Source organism: Struthio camelus, chromosome 4 (genome assembly GCF_040807025.1).
Source record: "Struthio camelus isolate bStrCam1 chromosome 4, bStrCam1.hap1, whole genome shotgun sequence".
NCBI lineage: Eukaryota > Metazoa > Chordata > Aves > Struthioniformes > Struthionidae > Struthio > Struthio camelus.
Genome location: NC_090945.1, coordinates 60,614,865 through 60,635,190, shown reverse-complemented (window position 1 = coordinate 60,635,190; position 20,326 = coordinate 60,614,865). Strand labels below are relative to the sequence as shown.

The following is a 20,326-nucleotide window of genomic DNA, read 5'->3' as shown; positions in this document are numbered from 1 at the left end:
TGAGGTATTGGTCATCTGGCAGCATTATTGAGTGTGTGTCCTGATGCTTCTAAAATTAAAATTCTGTGGTATTTTTAGAATTCATGTTAATGTCAGAATGAAACAAGTCAGAATATAGATTCTTAAGGCTTTTTAGAATTAAATTGAAAGACAGGAGTTGCAGTAAGTAGAACCATACTGAGTTATTTCATGGATCATCAGTGGGGCTTGAAACTAAGATGATCTGCAAAGCATACGTCTTTATTATTTTGGTTAAATGTTAACTTGAAACACCTTCGCTACCAGGTATAGAATTGACAGATTTTGTTGCTTAAACGTCTCTTGGTAGAAGAACATTGAGAATGTGAGCGGCATGGTTTCTTTTTCTGCTTCTAGATTGTCTGGTGGCCACACGTAGCGCAACTAGCCACACGTGAGGCATGTTCATTTTAATAGGTGATGTGACAGACTCAGAGCTGGGTGTGTTATATTAGAGTGAAGGGACCAGATTAGTGTTGACTTTTCCACTGTTTCCCAGGGGTGTGTGAGCCATACGTTGTGAGACCTGGCAATCTCCCTCTTTCCAGGGTAGAAAGAATCCTCTTTTTCTGCAGTTCTTGGTGTAGCAGGCCTGGGAAATTTAAAAAAAAAAAAAAAAAGTGAGTAGCTGGAACCCATTGGCAAACAAGGAGGATAGCCTATGATATGAGGCTGCTATAAAAAAAAAAAAGGTCTTATGCTCCTCTAACTTTGAGGAACGTACTGACCCTCAGAGCAGACTTTAAGCATTTTAACATTGTTTTTGCCACCCTTTTTACTTTGGTTGTACCTAGTATGCTTGTCTGTCTGGAAGGACTGAGTTGAGAACTTGCGTTCTGCTTTATTTTCTTTTTTTTTTTAGTGATCTTATACAATCTTTTTGCTGTTCCAGCTGTATAGTGGAGAGAGGGATGCTACTAATTCAGCTGATAATACTTAGAGATTTATGGGGGATTTGTGGGGAGACAGCCTTAAAGTTAAGGTATGTGAGATTAATTTGTCAGAGGGTGTCAATTTATAGGTGAATCAAGTTTGATAGTGGTATTATCTACCACTGATAAAAAAATTTTTTTTTTTTGTTCAGTTCAGAAAATGTTAAGTTTACTAATGAAGGAAGCTGCAATGTGAAATAATTGTGCTAAATTTTGAATGCTGTCACCATAGTCTGTGTATGATTTCTCTTCAAGAGGTGTTTATTTAGATAGCTGTATTTCCTGAACAACTACATCCCTTTATATTAGAAAGACAAAACTTGAAATTGCACTTAACACTCTCTTTAAATTGCCATTTACAAATGTCTTACAGTTGCAGTTAATAATTCTTATGGGAGGCAGATAGTGGAAGGCAGATATTGAGGACAATATTCCAACTGTAATATAACATCAGAAACAAAGTACATGTGAAAATAAGCAAATTGTATCTGATTTTATTTATCTTTCAAACTCAGTCAATCTTTCTTACATTTTTCAACTGATGGTTTTTCCTTTTGTCCTAAATAGGCATTACTAGCTTTGGGCATCAGTCAGTCTGCAAGGACACCTGACCCTAGTCATCCGTAAGCTTTTGGAGTAAATAATGGTTTCAGTAATTATATATAGGAGTAAGATGAGTTCTTTCTGTGCATTTCCCTGTTCTTTTTAATTTACTGATTAATATAATTTCTAAAGTGTATTTTTCCCCCTATCTTTACAATAGAAATAATAAGAATAGGGATGTCTGCCAAACTGCAGGAGTTTTAGCTTCAGTGTCTTGATGCATGTTATATTTTGTGGGTTTTTTTGTTTTGATATGCTTTTTGTAGTGCATTATTTTTTGACATTGTTCCTTAAAGTTATTCTAGGCTCTTCTGTTGGATAGATTTACTTTGTTCTTAAACATTTCTGTTTCTAAATATTCTCCACGTGAAGAGCAAGCTCTTTAAATAAAAGTTTACTGTCCTCTTTCCCGTTTCTGTGAGGAAACCACTTGTATCATTTGATACAAGTAAGGAGCTCTAGTTGACTGAAATTACTATTTTTTTTGTCCGAGTAATAGAGAATTTTAATGATATGTTCTTACAGTTTCATGAAAGCTTGAAGCTATCGTCTTTGTGATATTTTCTTGGCGATAACATGCTTTACCCTTCACATTTTTGGATGAACAAATCATTAATACTATAAGCAATAGGTTAAAGTATGTTTGACTTACAGAATTAGATAAACTTCTCTTCATTAAGAGCATCAAGTAATATGAGAAATGTTTTAATCTTAAATTTGTCTAAACTTTCTTTGCAGCTCCTCCCTCTCTTACTTTTTCCCCTTCTTCTTCCATAGTATTCTGTACTATTATTTTTTAAATGTCCCTAAAGAAATATATTGTTGTTAGTAGCAGTTAATACAAAAAAAGATGAATAAATGTACACTTTAGTATTGCTTTAGACGTTCTCCATACTCGTAAAACTGCATGTGTTGAAAATTTGCTGTTAGTAGAGCTACCTAAAGGTGTCACACATTTTATAATTTTAATTTAAAGGGAATAAAGTACGTAGACTAGCTGCCTACAATGCCCAGAGTTTTCATTTAGAAGTAACATTTCAATAAAATGTAAATACAACATATTCATTAAACACTAGAATGATTTGTTTACATTAATAAATACCTCAGTCTTTGCACAAGAGCTAGTACAGCTATTTATATAGCTTATTTAAAAAGGAATTAGAAAAATATCTTTGTACGTACTAAATATCCTTTTTCAGAGGGCTTTTTTTTTTTTTTTAAATTAGACAAGATTTAGCAGTTGTATTTTAAGTAGATGCCCAGTCATGTGGTGCTAGTTTTCAAGACATGGACAAACTTCATGGAAAAACTTGTAGATATATTTGTGAAGAGCTAGAATCTTGTTTTCCTAAATCACTTTCTTTGTTTTTATCTAGGTATGGTTTCACAAATATGCGCTATATTGCCTCCCTGATTAGCGGAGTAGGAATTTTCATGATGGGTGCAGGACTTTCTTGGTATCATGGGATCATGGGTTTACTCCATCCTCATCCTATAGAATCTCTTCTCTGGGTAAGCAGATCTTGTTTGATATTGTACCTGTAGATAGTACTGGTGGCTTAATAGAAAGTAATGGCGTAGTATGAAATACACTTCTTTAGTCAGTTTGAATCCCAAAACAATTGCAGTCAGCTTTGCTGAGAATATTTCGAGAAAAAAATCATGTGGAACTGTAGTTGATCTTACAGCAAAATGAGTTGTCCTTTAAACCCTGCAGTTTCCCTTCTCGCTTTCCAGTATCCTTTCCCGTTTTGCAATACATGTTGTATAATTTAGATGTTGCTGATCATCAGATCATTGTCTTTTAATTATGGATACCTGCATGGCAGAGTGGGGAATAGGGTTCTTGAATGTATCTTTTGAATAGTCTGTGGTGGGGGAATCTGTACAGATAGATGTATAATGTGATAATTAAGAGACACTTTTTTTTTTGTTGTTTTCATACAGGCATACTGCATTTTAGCAGGATCATTGGTATCCGAAGGAGGTATGCCTTGTTAAGAAATATTTCTATCTGTGTATTCTTAACCTCTGACAGTACAATCTGAGTAATTATTAGTAATAATGCTTTTTTCTGTCTTTGCTTACACGACAGAAAAGTTTTGAGCTCTGTTGCTGATAGTTATATTGTATTTGGGAATACTTTTTTCCTTTCCTCGTTTGCCTATGTAATAAAAAAGTGAACACATCATTTGAGAACATATTTATATTAAACTATAAATGAATAAACTATTTTGATTTGTGTGGGGAGGTGTGCATGGGGATAAAGGTATAGCTTTATACTTTGTCATTGGTTAAAGTATGGATTGCAGAGCTTTCTAGATGACTTGTTGCTACGATATAAGGAAAGGTTTTCACTTTTCAAAATTGAGACATAAATTATTTCGCCTCTAACCATTTTCAGCAACTACTCTGGTATTGTTTCAGCTACTCTTCTTGTTGCTATAAATGAAATTCGGAGGAGTGCTCGAGCGAAGGGTCTCTCATTCTATCAATATGGTATGTGTCGTTATAACAATAAGGTATGTGATTATTTAAAACAGAATCTATTTATCTGTATTTGCATAATTATAGAAAGCTTTGTCTATCTTCCCTTCCCCCGACCCGCTTAATCTATATGTTTTCTATTCTAGCAACAAATACGTTTTATAAAATAGGTAAAAACCTGTTGATTTAAGTAGCACTGCTTAGACAATTGAACTAAAGTAGTTTTGCGTTCTTCGGGATAAATCCCCCCCCATTAGATTTTCAGATATTTTGGAGAAGCTTCCGTAAGTGGTGTAAGGCTTGTTCTACATATTTATGAATGCTTTAAAAAAGTGCGCATATGTAAAAATTCATGCTTTACAATGTTATACTTTTGGAAATTTTTCCTCTTAACCTGCTTGCATTGATGTAGTTTGTAAAGTACTATGCATAATAAAGCAAGACTAAGATTTCTACAGCAGTGCAATTTTTATTGCATACAGTTGTGCAGAGTCGTGATCCTAGTACAAATGTGGTGTTACTGGAGGATGCTGCTGCAGTTCTGAGTGTGGCCGTAGCTGCTACCTGTATGGGTCTGACTTCTTTAACAGGTAAATTCTACCTCAAAATGAGGCAGACTGGGTACGAGTTTTCTTCTGTGCATGATATGAACACAAAACATGTTTTATTTGGCTTATGCCAGTTGATTTAAATATATGGCTATTCTTTAGGTTCATTGAACTTCTTGTCATAGTATGACTTTATTTCCACCTTGCTCTGCCTAGAATGTCAATTTTGTTAGCAGAAACAACTGAAGATTGACAACAGCTGTTCTTCAGTTTTTAAGTAGACCATTTGTTTCACGCTTTATAAAAAATGTGTTGCTGTATGGTTTACAGACAGTGGAAAATTTATTAGTTACGCAGACTTCAGTTTATGCGGAATTCTTCCCCTAAGATTGCACATGCATTTGCTGTTTCGTTGCTTCATGCAAACCACCCTTGCTGGTGACATTCAATTGCAGCTTATAGTGATTCAAAAAAAAAAAAAAAGAAAAAAAAAAGGAAAAAAACCCTGAACACCCTTGTGTTACAATCTGCTATTCAGATTTGAGGAATTTGAGTAAATTTCTAAAAGTAAATTTTGAAGAAAATATATCTCTGCTCTTTTCTGATTCTTCTATTTTGTTAGCTTCTGGAGGTTTTATACTCTTTTCTAATCTGATTTCCAGTAGATTGAAAGGAAGATATTTAAAATTAGAAAACAGTATGGGTTTTTTTTTCCATCTGTCTATTATTGGTGGAAATAAGCTTGAAAGAGTACTTGTATGCCAGTGGGTCTAACTTCCTTTTGACCTGTTTTGTCAGGCAGGCTTAAGGTATTTTTTATTAAAAGTATATTTAAATCACTCCCTATCTTAATGTGATTATATAATTTGAGCTTCCTTACTCAGTTGTATGCCTCTGCACGTGCACGTGGGGAGGATTTAAGGAAGCAGTTCTCGCCTTCCTTCAGATACAGAATGGTGTTAGTGTTGATCAAGAGCAGTTATTTTAATCCAAAGATAATGTGGCAAACCTAACTCATGCAGATATGATCATCTATGTGGCATATGATTCAAAGCTGCAAAAATCTGCCTTTGCTGCACAGTTAAGTTTTCTAAAGGGAGAAGAGTACTGATTTGTCCCTTTGTAAGTCCTAGCTTTAGGTTTTTAGTTGTTTAGAAAAATAAATGTGTTAAAAGCCTACAGAAAAACAAATATTAATGAGTTACAAGTTTCATTCTTTATATAGATGTCAAATTAATTTTTTTCATTCCACCTCTAGTTTCCGAACAAATCTGAATATGAATGAATACATGTTTAGCACATCCATTATATAAGTTCTGCATTCCAGGAGTGGTTAATACTTGCAAGCTTTTAAGTTGATAGGAAGAGTCATATAGGACTGTTCTATATATGCATCAAAATGGTGGAGTTATATGTATATTTATATAAAATTGTCTTCGTAAGACAACATTGCCTTGCTGATGAAAGAACAGTCTTTTGATTGTGCTGCTACTTATTTTTAGGTGTCTATAATTTTATAGTCATAAAGTTAAATGTATATCCCAGAACCCAAGTAGCTGACAGAAGAATTGACTGATTTATTAGTCCTAGAGGAGTCAGGAGAATATGGTATTTTCTAAGTGAGGGAGAGAGAGACATGAGACTTTATTGTAAGAACTTATTTTCTTCCAAGTTCATCTTATTCATCAATAGGGAAGTACAAAATGCCAACACATGAATTTAAAAAAAAACAAAAACCATCTCTTATGTTCTTCTTTTGGTGTGAAACTTGAATTATTTGCTATGTTTTAGAAATGCTCTGTGAAACTAATTTGAGGTTTTCTTTTTTTATTATTATTTTTAGGAAACCCTTATTATGACAGCTTGGGGTCTTTAGGTGTTGGAACTTTGCTAGGAACTGTGTCAGCATTTCTAATCTACACTAACACAGAAGCCCTGCTGGGACGATCCATTCAACCTGAACAACTGCAGCGACTTACCGAGTTACTGGAGAGTGACCCTGTTGTCAGGTGAGAATCTGGGCAACTGAAAATCTCAGCCCTGCAAAGAGCAAGAAGATAACACTTGAAAAGAATGGTTCAAGAACTTTAAATGTGAGAAATCTTTTTTTCTTTTTTAAGAGGGAATCTTCTGGATTAAGATTTTAGAAACTTAGTTTAGTTATCACATGCTAGAAAGTTTAATAAGCACGTACTACTTCTATCTGTCATTTCTTCCATAGGTGAAATAAAATGTCAAATATGTTCTCACTGTTACTAATTACAGGAATTGACACATATCTAGAGAATGCCATCACAAATTTAGAAGTATTTCTAAATGCATGAAGTGCAAGCACAGAAACGATACTGTAACGTTGTTTTTATAATTTATTAATACTTAAATATTTAAATTGTACTTTATTGTTGGTATCAGTGTCTCTGGAATTCTGTAACAGTTGTCAGTGAAGTGCTGCAGTAGTGTTATGATGTAATGGATTCTGCACATTAGATGCTTACAGAATGAACTCAGTGCTAATTTCCCTGCTTTCTTTGAAAGTCTGCAATTCGCAGTGAAATAACAAACTTACAGGCTGTTGGAATTCTGATGTCTTGTTTAAAGTGCTTTTAAGGAGCTATTTTAGCTAGTTTTAGCCCTATTAACCTTGGTTTAGAAACAACCCCCTTTTTGTTTTCTTCTTAACCTTTAGGTATATATTTTGGTGCAAATCAGCTGGAATATGTTAGGGCTTTTTTATCTGTAGTTGTTACTGAGCTGTGGACAAAACTCCAAGCCCATTAGTTTTGGTTTCAAGTAGTATTCCTGTATTAACTAAGCAATGCATCATCTCAATGGCAAGCAACAGATCAGAACAACATGCTCTTCGTTCTAGAGGCTCGGCATGTTGTTACAAACAAGATCCCTGTTATGGAGTAGGGCTGTGTTAGAATTTTCACTTGTCAGGAACTAAGCTCTATTAAAGCACTGTGATGGCCATGTTTGAAAGGTGGAACATACGTTAACAGCGTTGTTTTAGAGTAGTGGAGTTCACAGGGCTATTTGCTTGTGATTTGATAGCTGTTTTGTCCAAAGTGAATCCTTGCTTGTCCCAGGTTGGAATCCTAGAATCCTACAGTTTCTCCTATGCCAAACAACATTTAGTGTTATATTCCACTCTGTAAACAGCCCTAATTTCTCAACAGAGCAGATCTAGTTCATCTTCTCCTGGCCAAAAACATTTTTTTAAAACAAGAAGTAACTTAATTTTAAAAAAGCATGAAGGTAGAAAAATGAAGACTTCTTATGGTGGTTAAGTGCTTAGATGCATATTTCTCTTAAGGCTAGAAGCTGAAGCATGTTCAGGAGCTTTCTGTAACACTGTCTGCCTTCTGTGTGCAATCTATCTTGAGTGATCTGTATGTATGATCCATCACATTATTTGGCTCAATTCCTTTGTATTGCACAGCTTGTCTTTTGTCTAGCTCCTCTAATACCTTGTGCTTAGTTATATTACATTTTCTAGTAAGATACCTGGTCTTAATCTCAGACTTCTTTATGGTGTATAGCTGTATATTACCCTTGCTTATGATTATGAAATATTTGGGGGGGAAAAACTTACTCTATCTTTTTTTTTTTCCCTTACTCCAACCTCAGGCTGTGGGTGTGGGTTTTTTGTTTCTGTTTTTGGTTTTGCTTTTTTTTTTTTTTTTTTTTTTTTTTTTTTTTTTGGACAGAAGAAATCCTTTTAGCATCAAGTACTTATCCCGAAGGCTACTTGTACATTTTGATCAACTTACCTTTGGACTTGTAAGAGTTCAGGCATTTTCTCAAACCTGCAAACTCCCACATTTTCTTAAATGTGGGCATGGTCACTGTATGTACTATTTTAGCATTTTTCCTACTGTCACCGTAGGCAAAGGAAAAACAAATCCTGAGTACTGGGCTTCTTTTACAGCTGTGACTAACATTTGCACTTTTAATTTCAGCCTTTCAGAGTCTTTGGCTGTCAAGCCATAGATGAGTTCCTAACGCAACCCTTTTTGTAGTAGTTTGCATCCTAGAATAGAATCTTTTTTCTTTCACGGAGGGTTTGTGATCTTTCTTTTCAGATGCGTTCAGCCAAATATGAAGGGGGGGATATACCTGGGAATAATTTGACATTTATCAGAATGCGTTTTGGGTTCAAATTGACTGAAGAGAGGCTCTGATCAGAGGCTCTGATTTCCCTCCCACCCCGCAATTTATTGTTCTATCAGTAGGTCACCTGAACATGATGTTCTAGTGATAATTATAAAACGTTTGAGTTATCTATTGATAATTATAAAGTACTTGAGTTATTGGATAATACTAACTGATACACTACTGAAATAAATGATCTCTGTGTTACTAATCTTTTTTTCAACTAAATCTTGATTTATTTTTTTATTTTTGGTAGGGCTTGTTTGGCAAGGCCTACATTCCCTAGAACCTTGTTGACTGGAATTAATACTCTTTACATACCTTTTTTTTTCAGCTTTTCCACTATTTTGCCTTATGTTTTCAGGTGAAGTGCTTTTTAGTTAATCGGATTATCTTATTTGCCGTTCTTAAACTTTGGCACAGTGTCGTTAATACTTTTTTCAATCTCATGAGTACTGCAAGATGAAAAATTGATTGGCCTTCGTGGTTACTTTTATTTCTTTGAGCTCTTGAATGCAGGTTATGGAGCCTGCTGAATTAGAAGTATTTTATTTCTTTTTAACTATCCGATAAGCCTCTTGGTTACTAATAGACTGAGAAACGCTTTGTTGTACTAGCTTGTTGTTTTAATTTATCACATCAAGAATACAGTACTTGTTGCATATTTCTACCTATTCTGTATTATTAGTAAAAAAAAAAATTTTACCTTTTGCATCTAGAGGCAGGTTTGTTTCTAAGTTATCCTTTGTTTCTGCTGTGTTAACAAAAACTAACTCCTTCACATTGCTAGTAATGCCCTATCAGTTTCCTGGACTTCATAATTTCTTTTTATACTGATGGCTATTTACTTACTCTTCCTATGTATTTTTCCTCTGTAATTTCTGTTTGTAGCCCTTACTTCATCAGTGAACTATAAGGGCCTTTCAGTTGCAGTTGTTCTTTCTGTTGAAAGATTATTTGATTCTATGTTTTCTGGTATAAATGTTCCATTCTTAACTCTCATTCACAGATTTTGCTGCCTCTTTCTTGTATTCAGCTTAATTCAAACTTAGGAAAATAAACTTTTGAAACTGTGAAATAAAATATTTTATTTGGTACAGGCTGTGCTGAGTTTATTCCTGTGGAAAGCTGTAACTGGTGCCCAGGTACCTACTAATTTTTAGTGATTATTTCATCTTTATTTTTTGCTTATAACAACTATTTGGTAGTTGTACTACTGTTGTGTTGGAGAATATATCATTCTAGTTTAAAAAAAAAAAAAAGTATTTCTACTGATGGCTCACAATTCATAACTTGAAGTCCTCTGTGACAAATTCTGCTTTAATGCAAACTTACTCTGTTCCTTAGTTTGAACTGATGGTCTGTACTGGCCACTCAGAAGCTTCCATGCACAAGCTTTGCAACATAAGTTTTAGCATGCATATTTGTACTTCTGAATTACTAGTGACTTTCTCCTCCTGACTCACTGTCTTATCTTTTCGGGACAGGTTATAAACAGTAAGGTAGACTTCTTGTTTTTAAATTTACATATACAATACATGCATCATCCCACTGAGTTCTGATACCAAATTACTGTCTAATGAAAATCTCAAATTTCTTTTATCATCCTCTCTCCTAGCTCTGATATATCTGCACTTGATAGTTTTTCAACGGTTTTGAATCACATGAATTCAAAATCTCTTCAATAATCTTCACTGAACCACATCTCATATCTTAAATACCCTTCTGTGTGAGGAGATAGTTTGATGCCATTTTTGGTTACTTGAGTCAATGTCGTTTTGATTTGGTGGCTTCCCACAATTACTGTGGAAACTTGATTGGAGCTGGAAATTCTTTATAGCTACTAGTAAGCTGCTGGTTTTTTCTAATCTTCTTACATGTTTACTAAGGATGTATTTTTTGGTGTCAGTATTTAGTTTGTTCTTTTTTTTTTTTTTAAATGTGTTTAATACTACTCTCTTCTGCTGAGTATTACAATAAATTCCTCCTGTTCTCTGCAGGCGGTTCATTTTAGAAGGCTACTTCTGAAATACACCTTCCACTTCCACCCGCTGCCCTCTGTGAAATTCATTCTAATGCATGAGTGTTCAGATGTGAAGGAACATTTCTAACTGGGCAGAGCAAATGAAATGGTTAAGACAAAAGCGCACCCTAATTTTAAAGGTGCTATGAAATTGCACAGCCTAGTAAAATAGGTGCAAAAAATTTTGTACTTTCCATCAGATGAGCTTTATTGCTGAATCTAGATTTTTATGCTGGAATTTTAAATTTGCCAAGATTGGATTTTTCTGTCAGTAAAACCAAAACATTTGGAATACTTTGCAGTTTTTAGTTGACGTCAGGTATTTGTATTGCTTTGGAAATGTCAAAATAAAACCTTTCAGAACTTCTCTGTGATTTGTACCCCATGTTTTAGTCTTCCTGGTCTTGATGGAAAAAACGTGGAAACGTTCTGCAACGGCAATTTAAAATTCTACTTTGTTTTAAAGATAGATGAAGTTTGTGTTTATCTAATTAGAAAAAAAGTTTCACAAAATTTTACGTTTTTGAAATGCATTACAATACGTATTAGAGGATCTAGACATAAGGTTACTTCACACCTTATTATTCCTGAAAAATGGCAGGCTTTTTGTTTGTTGCCTGCATTCAAAAATCTTGGAGTTTATTCACAAATAGGAGTAAGATTGTATGTATAGAAGAACAGAAATCTTCGGAGGTCCAAAATGTAAACATACTGCAATGTTCATATTCTGTAATATATTCGGAATCTATAAATGGAATATTTTCACCAGTTACAAACAGTTGTATTATGATTAGGCATGATTTAATAATTCAGTGCAGTCAACACATTGTCCCCAACTTTGTCTCATATCAAATTGAACTTGGAATGGAAAATTCTCCAGAGAGTCATACCTTTACAAATTGTACTTATTTAGGAAAGGAAGTCTCCATAATTGCAGCATGTTCTTTCAGTAATTGGCAACAGCTCACTGTTCTCTTCTTCAAAATCAGGGTAGTTAATACATTTTAAAATAATTGCATGTATAAATTTCTTATTCCAGAAAAAATTATCTTTATATCCTAGAGCAGAAGAAAGCACAAAAACTTGTGTGCAATAGCAAACAAATTGAATTTTGAATTTGACTCAGGATTAGGGAAGTTTCCACTTTCTATTGTGGGATGTATTTGTGGGTTTATTTTCTTTATTTTAGTCTAGTTCAAAATCTACCATGCTCTTTGTACTTTGTTTTTTACTGTATTCAGCTGTATATAGGTGTGGTTGGGATAGTTGTGTTGGCTTAGTTACCTATGGAAATGATGTAACTAGTTAACTATAAATCAGTATTTAATGGGAGAATGGTGGCATGATAAGGATTTGTTAGTCCAAGGCCATGGCCTTCTAAAATGACACAATTGTTTTACTGTGACAATGTTGTGAACACCAGAATTCAAACTACCTAATTGTTTGCTGTGTGTTGTTCTACATTTTCTTTAAAAATTGTGTATTTCAGAGCAATTCATGATGTTAAAGCCACAGACATGGGAATGAGCAAAGTGAGATTCAAGGCAGAAGTAGACTTTGATGGACGGGTTGTTACTCGTTCTTACCTGGAAAAACAAGACGTTGAACAGCTGCTACAAGTATGTTTTAAAAAATGTTTTTGTAATTTCTGGCATTTGATTTTACTTTCCCAATTTCAAGCACGTTCAAAGCACGTTTTTCAAACAGGTGGGATATATTCCACGTCTTCATTTTGAAGAATTGCAGATGTTTTTACTTTCTGAAAGCTTGTTAAATATCTCTACACAGAATCATATTATTTGCTGCTGAAATAGAGCCATTTCTGGGTTGAGTAAGGCCTGGGTAGGGAGGAGGGCAGATTTTAATTCAACTTTTTTTTTTTTTTTTTTTAGCAAATATAGATTTGTCTGAAATCATTTTGGTAGGAACATAATTTTTCTAAGAAATATTTAGAGAGAATAAGCATTTATTTTGGCAGAGGCAGTCTCCTTGGGTGCTGAAGTTGCAGTCTTATGGTTTACAGATCCTGCTGCTCAAACTAAGCTTGAATATGGATTGCTTGTATCACATAACTTAGCAGCAGTTAACAATTAAACATCCTTAAGTAAGTGACTCTGTTTTTAATGTAGTTTGGCTTTTTTTTTAATCCCGCACTTCAATACAGAAATGCAAAACCACTCTTGGATGAGTTTTACCTGGCAAAGCTACAAAGCATGAAGTATAAAGGAAAAAATAATTTAAATCTCCTCGTATTATCTATAAGCAAACTGTAGTCATCCAGTTTCACTAATATCTGTGGCTTATATATGTTTTCTTTTGTAGCTACAAGATTTCTTACTTTGCTGCCCCTTATATACTCCTTCAAAATGAAAAGTAGATGTCAGATGTATCTGGATTTTATGTTTATCTGTTAAATGTGACTTACCAGGTGTCTGAGTTTACATGTAAGTTAAATTTAAGCCATTAGCCAGTGTCCCATTTTTAATACGTATCACCCTTTAATATCAAGAGAGTGCATCGTCCTTTAAAAAAAAAACAAAAAAACTGATGCACTAAATGATCTATTTTTTTTAATTTAATACTTTTTTCTTTAGAAGGAAGAGTGCTATCAACTTTGTACAACTGAGATACAGCAGATTTTCTTAGTTTTTATATTGCCAAATCTCAGGTATTTTGTTTTGCTGTTGCTGCTGTTCAGGATGCTGCTTTTCTTTGGAAGGATCTTACTAACTTTTATTCTTTACTCACTACTCCTTTTAGTGTTTTGCAAGTACCTTCATTGGTTCTTCCAGCTAGTTTTGTTGGGAAAGTTCTTCCTAAATGTTTCTAGGTTGGCAACTTTTTCTTATGCAAGTTAGGTAGCTCCATCTGGTAACCATCCGTCTGCTCTGAGACTGTTTCTGAAGGATAATCGTCAGGACTCATCCATCTGTAGTCGAGAAGAGACATAGTACTTGCCTTTTGGACTGTATATATTTTTAAATAATTAGATCATCCTGTATTGATATCAATGTTGCTCTTCCCAAAGTTGGGAAATACTTGTTGGGATGCTCTCCTTCAGATTAATCTTTTTTCTTTTGCTTGTTAGACTTGCCCTGATCATAGTCATAGCTTAGTGTGGTTGGAGTATTTTTAAGCTCACTCGATATTATTCTTCTTTTCACTGTTAGAGTAATGGGAAAACTAAACTTTATGTTACTTTGTAGTTGTATATGAAAAAAAAATTGATTATTTAATACTTGCTCTGTCTGTCAGCAGTAACCTATTTGTGTCAAACATACTGCAACTTTACCACCTAACCTATGGCCGAGATACTGTAGGGTAAACTGCTTCTGGCCGACTCCGTTCTTGGGTGTGGGACCTCTTAAGAAAAACTTACAATACTGTTGTGATACTTTCTTTGGTGTTTCTAATGCCTCTTTTCTGGAGGGAGGAATTCTCACCTGTAGTGGAAATCTGCCTAATATTAGAGGGAGTGTAGCGTCCTGTCTTCCTTAACCTGATTCCTGCAGCTTGGTATACTCTTGGTCTCCTATGCTGAGTTCACATCAGCAGTCTTCCAGTTTTTGGATATCACAGAGGGGTAGTGTTTACAGCAGATGTCTCAGTATTCCATGTGGATTTTGAGTTCAGTTGGTAATGCGATGCCCACAGTAAGCAGTACGATGGAATAGCAAGAAGATATGAAGATGAGGAAAGAATACAAAGAGATGAGCTACTTTGTCTTGCTGTGGGCAGGTGATACCCTGGAAGCTTCTAGAAAATGAATGAAATTTTATAAACTTAGTCTGCAAATAAAGGAGAAAATCCATTAAAAATAAAAGGTTGTTTTGTATCAGATGCAGGTGTAATGGTAAGCCAGTCATTTTCACCAGATAGATACTGTTTTTCCATGTCTTTGAAACATCAGACTAGATGCTGTTTGGAAAGAAAGTGTCAAAAGCTGGTAACTTTTTTTTGTGTTTGCAGGCCTGGGAAGCATGTCAGGACCCTTGGTAGGGCTTTTTCCTGTCTTTATCTCAGCCTTCTAAATTTTATTTCTTGCTAGGAAATTCAACAAGTAAAGACTCTTGAAGAACTAGAAGCCTTCATGCTTAAGCATGGTGAGAATATCATTGACACACTGGGAGCCGAAGTAGACAGACTTGAGAAGGACCTGAAGGTAAGATTTAGCTGTTGATAAGGGAATGTTTATTCTGTAAAACATTTTAAACAATATCACTGCTTCTACTTTTGAGGATTGTCTTTGATTGATAATCTTGATGCCAAACTTTTTGCTATGATTTTATTAACTAAATTCTGTTCGGCAGCAAGCCCTTGCTTTGCCTTTGATCTGTTTGCGATGTATTTTGGTCAGGTTTTTATGCCGTTATAGAACACTTTTCGTGAAATGATACTTGATTGTGTTTTCATCAGTGCTAGGGTAGTCTCAGAATGTCAGGTTATTCACAGGCTTTTGGATTCTGTTTAAGTTTTAAAGAAGCAAATTTCAAATGGTTTTTAATCTGACGCTTAACCCTGTATCAGAACTGATATCATTGTGTGATTGAAAGCTCTGGTTACTTGACCTTTTCTGCTCTTGGTAAAGCAGTACAATGTTCATTGCTTTATGGATCTATCATAACTTTTTAATAATTACATAAAAATTCATAATTCTTTTTTTCATTTTGAGTTTTAAAAATCCTTTGTTTGATACAACAGAACTGTTACAATTTTTAAATCTAATTATAATATGGCCATTAAAATCTTAATCTGAGAATTAGCTGCGGATAGTCAGAATGGCTTACTTGCTTTCATTTTCTCTTTGTATGTTCTTTACATACTGTAAATAGAAGCAGTTTAGTTCTGAGTAGTCTTATGACGAAAGATCTCTTTTTTTAATCATATTTAACACATTATTTGTCTCAGATCTTGGCAATTCTAGCATTATATCACTGATCTGATTGGACACCTAGCTGTGGTTATATGTGACTTTAGGCCTATGTTGGTACCTGACTACTAGTTCTGAACAGAATTGGAGAAGCATGTGATTTTTAGTGTTCTCTACTTCTGTGTGTAATTTGTAAAAACATTTTAAGATCCCAAAACAAACACCAAACCAAACCTGGACTGTTTGGATCTCAAAGAACAGGTCTGTGTGGAACACAGTGGAAAAGATGGGTATTTTGCATGTTCATGCCCTCTTGTGGTTGACCAGCAGAGGGAATAATACTCAATCATCTAAGAATGGTGTATCTCACAAGAAGTTGTTGGTGGAAATTTGTGTATAGTATCTATTCTGTACATTTCCATAGTAGGCATTCTGATTTTATGTTTCTTTATAAAATGCAGGATTCATTTCCTTGTTCTTAGATGGTTAAGCAAGGCATGTGGTCTGACAAATGTTTTCAGTTTGGCGTCAGTTCTGTAGTATTTTCTAGAGTGAATACAGAACTATAGTGACTGCTAGACAAATACGGTCTTTCCATGAATGCCTTTGCCTTCATCAGGAGACACTGCTCAAGAGCACTACAGCCTTGGCTGTAGTGTAGAATTTTTTAGAAATATTCTGCTTTTAGTTTCATCTCCCCCAAGTGATGCTGTTTAAAAATCAAATTATTATTTTTGAGTATAATTGCATCAGGAGATCTAATTCTTCATGGTTTTTGAGCAGCAGGCTCATGACTAGTTTTAAGCATGAATACTGTTTTCTGGTGTATCCAAGGATTTCAGTGATTGTGTTGCTGTTGAATATGTTTTACTAAATATGCTGCTAAGATTCACATGCTGGATGTCTTTGAAGTCAGTGACTTAAAACCTCATGTGGATTGTGCAACCCAAATAATGACCATAACATTTCTACAGTATCAGAAGATGCATATTTCTTAACAGAAACAGTATTTTGAATCTTTGTAAATAGCTTCAGTGGCATAGAGCAAATTATTTTAGCAATTATCTGGTGTTTGGGAAAGTGCCTGCTAAACGTGTGTCATTTTAAGAAAGTTTTATTTGGACAGTTTTATATAAAAACTAACTGCCTTTTTAAATCAAAAGAGCTGTTTCATACTTTTTAATGCAGAACTACTACTTTAGCTGTGAAGTTGAAAGTATTTGTCAAACAAAGAGACTTGCTCTTCAAAATTGCTTGTAGTATGGGATACATTTATTGAAGTTATTCTTCATTTGAAAATAGTCCCTAGGTTACCAGAAGTAGGGATTTGTTATCCAGTTGACAACGTCATACCAGAAATGCATCATTTGTATCCATGTGCAAATACGTGTTTGAGCATTTTTAATAAAAATATTTTGTTTTACTTTTTTTTTTTTTTTTTCCTCCTCAGCAACGAAATCCTGATGTTCGTCATGTGGATTTGGAGATACTCTAGACTTGACAGAAGAAATCTTTAGGTTGCTACCAGTTTGGAAAGAAGTTGTGTAAAGGGATGAAAAGCTTCTGAGACTGCAGTGACCTCAGTACCATACCTCACTTACTTTTGCTGTAGGCTTCCTGGACTGTTAGCGCTGTTTCTGGAAGAAAATTAGACTCGCAGGCAAAAATTTCTATGGCAAAATCTATTTCAAAAAGCTACTTTACTTAATTTCCACAAGAGAATCTGTCTGAGTGAATTTACTGCAATTCAGAACTTGAGACTTGAGGTTTGATTAGGCAGATATTACTGCCTGAAAATATAGAGCATACTTAGTTTTCCATTGTGTCCCTTTGCAATCAGTTTGCACTTCGTTAGTTTCTTTCAAGATATCGTTAAAGGTTCTTGGGAGATGTTAAGATTAACTAGGAAGACTTTGTTCCAGTGGAACCTGCCAACCTTAAACTAGTTGTTAGTTTCCAATTATGTAATTGTTTCACAGAAAGAACTCATCTCTAGAAAGAAAATCTAACAGGCACTGGCCTTCTCTCAAGTACCATGGCCTGGAAACCTGCTTTTTGCCACTGTTGCAGTTCACAACAGCACGTAGCAAATCCGTTCTTTCCTCAGCGGAGTCAGCTTTATGTGGCTAGCCCCAGAGTATGTTGTGTTGCTGTGAAGAGATTACTGTGTAGAGATTTCAGTGAACTTCCTCTGTTTAAATTTTGTTCTTTTCCCCCTAATTGTACACTTTTTCCTCTTATTTGTAAATATCTTCAGGTGTAATCTGGGAGATATTTATGACAGTGCTTATTAAAAGTTACCTGGCATTTTTGGTTTTTTATACTTTTAATAGGCTGTATTGCCAGAAATGGTCTTTGCTAGAGACATCATGTTTGGAAGTTATAATAATCAAAAATGTATTAGAAATATTTATAATTAAACAGAAATGAATACATTGTATTTTTAATTTATTTATCTATAGGTATTATCTGTAATCTGAATTCTGAACTGCTTGCTTTGCGTTTTTTTAAGAATCAACTTTGCTTGTCTGGAAGAGTGAAACCAATAGTCCTCAACAATCCTGAGATGAAGTGCCTAGAGTTTATAAGTTTGAAATGTACAGTTCTAGTGCTATATGAAATAGGCTTCTAGAATAAGGCTTTCTGCGATAGGCACCCAAGTCAGCAGATATTTTGAAAATCAGTCTTTTAATAAAGTCTATAAGTATTGATCATGCAAATCTATTAATTGGAATATACGTGAAATAACTACAGATAAATAACTCAGAAAAATCCTTTATGCACTTTAAAGTATTTCAGTAAAATGAAAATTGCTCATGGGTGAGAGGTGGCAGTAAGAGCCTCCTAGTGACTCAATTGCTGAGTAATTTAATGACTGATTTGCTGAGAGAAGAAATGTTAATATGAAACACAAGTCTTCAAAAATCAATTTGTTAATCTTAAATTACAAACATTGCAGTAAATAGTAAGTGTGGAGACCAATATGTCAGGATTTTATTAAAAGCTTTATAATATTTTTCATATAAAATGTCACCAGTAAATTACGAGAATTGAAAATAGCTTGGCTTTTGACAATTGCAAAGCACTTTGCATGCTGGTCATTTCAAGTAGAATAACATTCCAGACTTTTGTTTTCTAAAAATGAGCCTTCACATACTGTAATTGTGAGTGAAAGGTCTCTTTAGTACCCTTGTCCATAATTCCTTTTAACTAGTGACTTCTTTGTAGCATATTAGCTTATTATGGCTAATCCAAAAGAAAGTTGCATTCATCTGTTTTTTTTCCTATGGTAGAACTAGTAAGCCTGATGATCTGAAATGCATTTAGTGAAAAAGTTTAAAGGTAATTTGCAAATGTACTGTCTCAAGTAAATAAGGGATATTTTAGCTCGTTATAAATCATTTAACTGCCCCTTCCTGCCCTGTGTGAGCTTTGGCTCATCTTGGTTTGTGTTCTGTTGATGACAGTCTCATTCATGAAGAGCACTGAAATCTGATAATGCATATCCTTTTTCCTTCTTCCTTGAATATTTAAATGGATTTTGAGTTTGAATAGACACTTAAAAATGGTTATTCCAGAAATGTTAAAAGCACGAATAAGAGCGGTGAAAATGGGAAGACGTTCTTACTGTGGGGGGTTAGTGGAGACAGGAAACGTGATGTAAATGGTTTGTATGCTGGAGTTAGTGATGAATGAGTAGAGTTAGTCTGCACTTTGCAGGGATGAAATTTCATTCTAAATGCAGAAATGTTCCCATAGCTGTTTTTTAATAAGAGACATGAGCATATGTTCTTGTAGGAAGTCTGCTCCAAAGCCTGTAAAAAAAATGATATTTTCTTATTCATCAGAGATATAATTTGTATGAATTCTGATCTTAATCTCGTTATCTGAGTCAGAAGCGTACCCATCCACACACTTTTTGTTTGTATTCTGAGTTTCTTCTCTACCAATTGCATTATTGATTATATCATCACAATATGTTAAGTTTAAGAACCTACAACTTGAATGTTTTCAGTAATGTTGCTACTGCATAGTTTCAGGACCTCCTTTCATTTTTAAAACTGTCCTGGATGGTGGTGGTGTGTCAGAAAAAGAGGCAGACTGACTGTTTTTGGCAGTTGGGTGAAAATATTGATTCACTGAGTCTGTCAGCTTGTTTGGAAAAGAAAAGTAATTTCAAATTGCTAGAGATAAATATATATTATAACGTGCAGATTGCCTGTTAACAGATTTTTGTTTATATTTTTTTATTTTTTAAACCTTTATGGTCTAAAACTTGAGGTGATGTGGGTCCAGTATGTAATTTACTTTTCTTCTAGTGTTTTGGAGGAAAATTTGTAGATGGTCCATTTACATGACAGAATCCTCTGAATTAAAGAAAACTTGCAAAGTGTGTAGGAGTAGAGTTTTTCTTTATCACTAATGCAATTACTTAATGTTCCTTTTCAATTCATTTGAAGGATTGATTAAGGAAAAGGAGTGACAACTAACATTTATGTTCTAGGATATTTTTCAGTAAAGCTTTAGTCTTTTAAAATAATTTATTTTTGTAGTCTGTTTTGGCCTTAAGTTTTATTTTTTTCAAATTGTGTTCAAACTACTACTGCCCTCTGCTTTGTGAAAGATTGCTTATTTATTATATGATGTCTCATAATTCCATAAAACTTTTGCTGTTTAGGGGAAAAAAAAA

At 34.3% G+C, this 20,326-nt stretch overlaps 1 protein-coding gene across 1 annotated transcript in view; it reads left to right on the top strand.

Moving 5' to 3' along the window:
• The window catches only part of SLC30A9 (solute carrier family 30 member 9), a 38,940-nt gene extending 18,911 nt beyond the window's left edge, over positions 1-20,029 (top strand). Inside the window, exons 10-18 of the mRNA XM_068943018.1 lie at positions 1,518-1,573; positions 2,930-3,065; positions 3,501-3,540; positions 3,981-4,052; positions 4,523-4,630; positions 6,432-6,597; positions 12,256-12,385; positions 14,815-14,928; positions 17,087-20,029. Of these exons, the coding sequence (XP_068799119.1) occupies positions 1,518-1,573; positions 2,930-3,065; positions 3,501-3,540; positions 3,981-4,052; positions 4,523-4,630; positions 6,432-6,597; positions 12,256-12,385; positions 14,815-14,928; positions 17,087-17,131 (867 nt within the window). The 3' untranslated portion in view covers positions 17,132-20,029. The remainder of the gene's footprint in view (positions 1-1,517; positions 1,574-2,929; positions 3,066-3,500; positions 3,541-3,980; positions 4,053-4,522; positions 4,631-6,431; positions 6,598-12,255; positions 12,386-14,814; positions 14,929-17,086) is intronic.
• Positions 20,030-20,326: the final 297 nt, after the last annotated feature.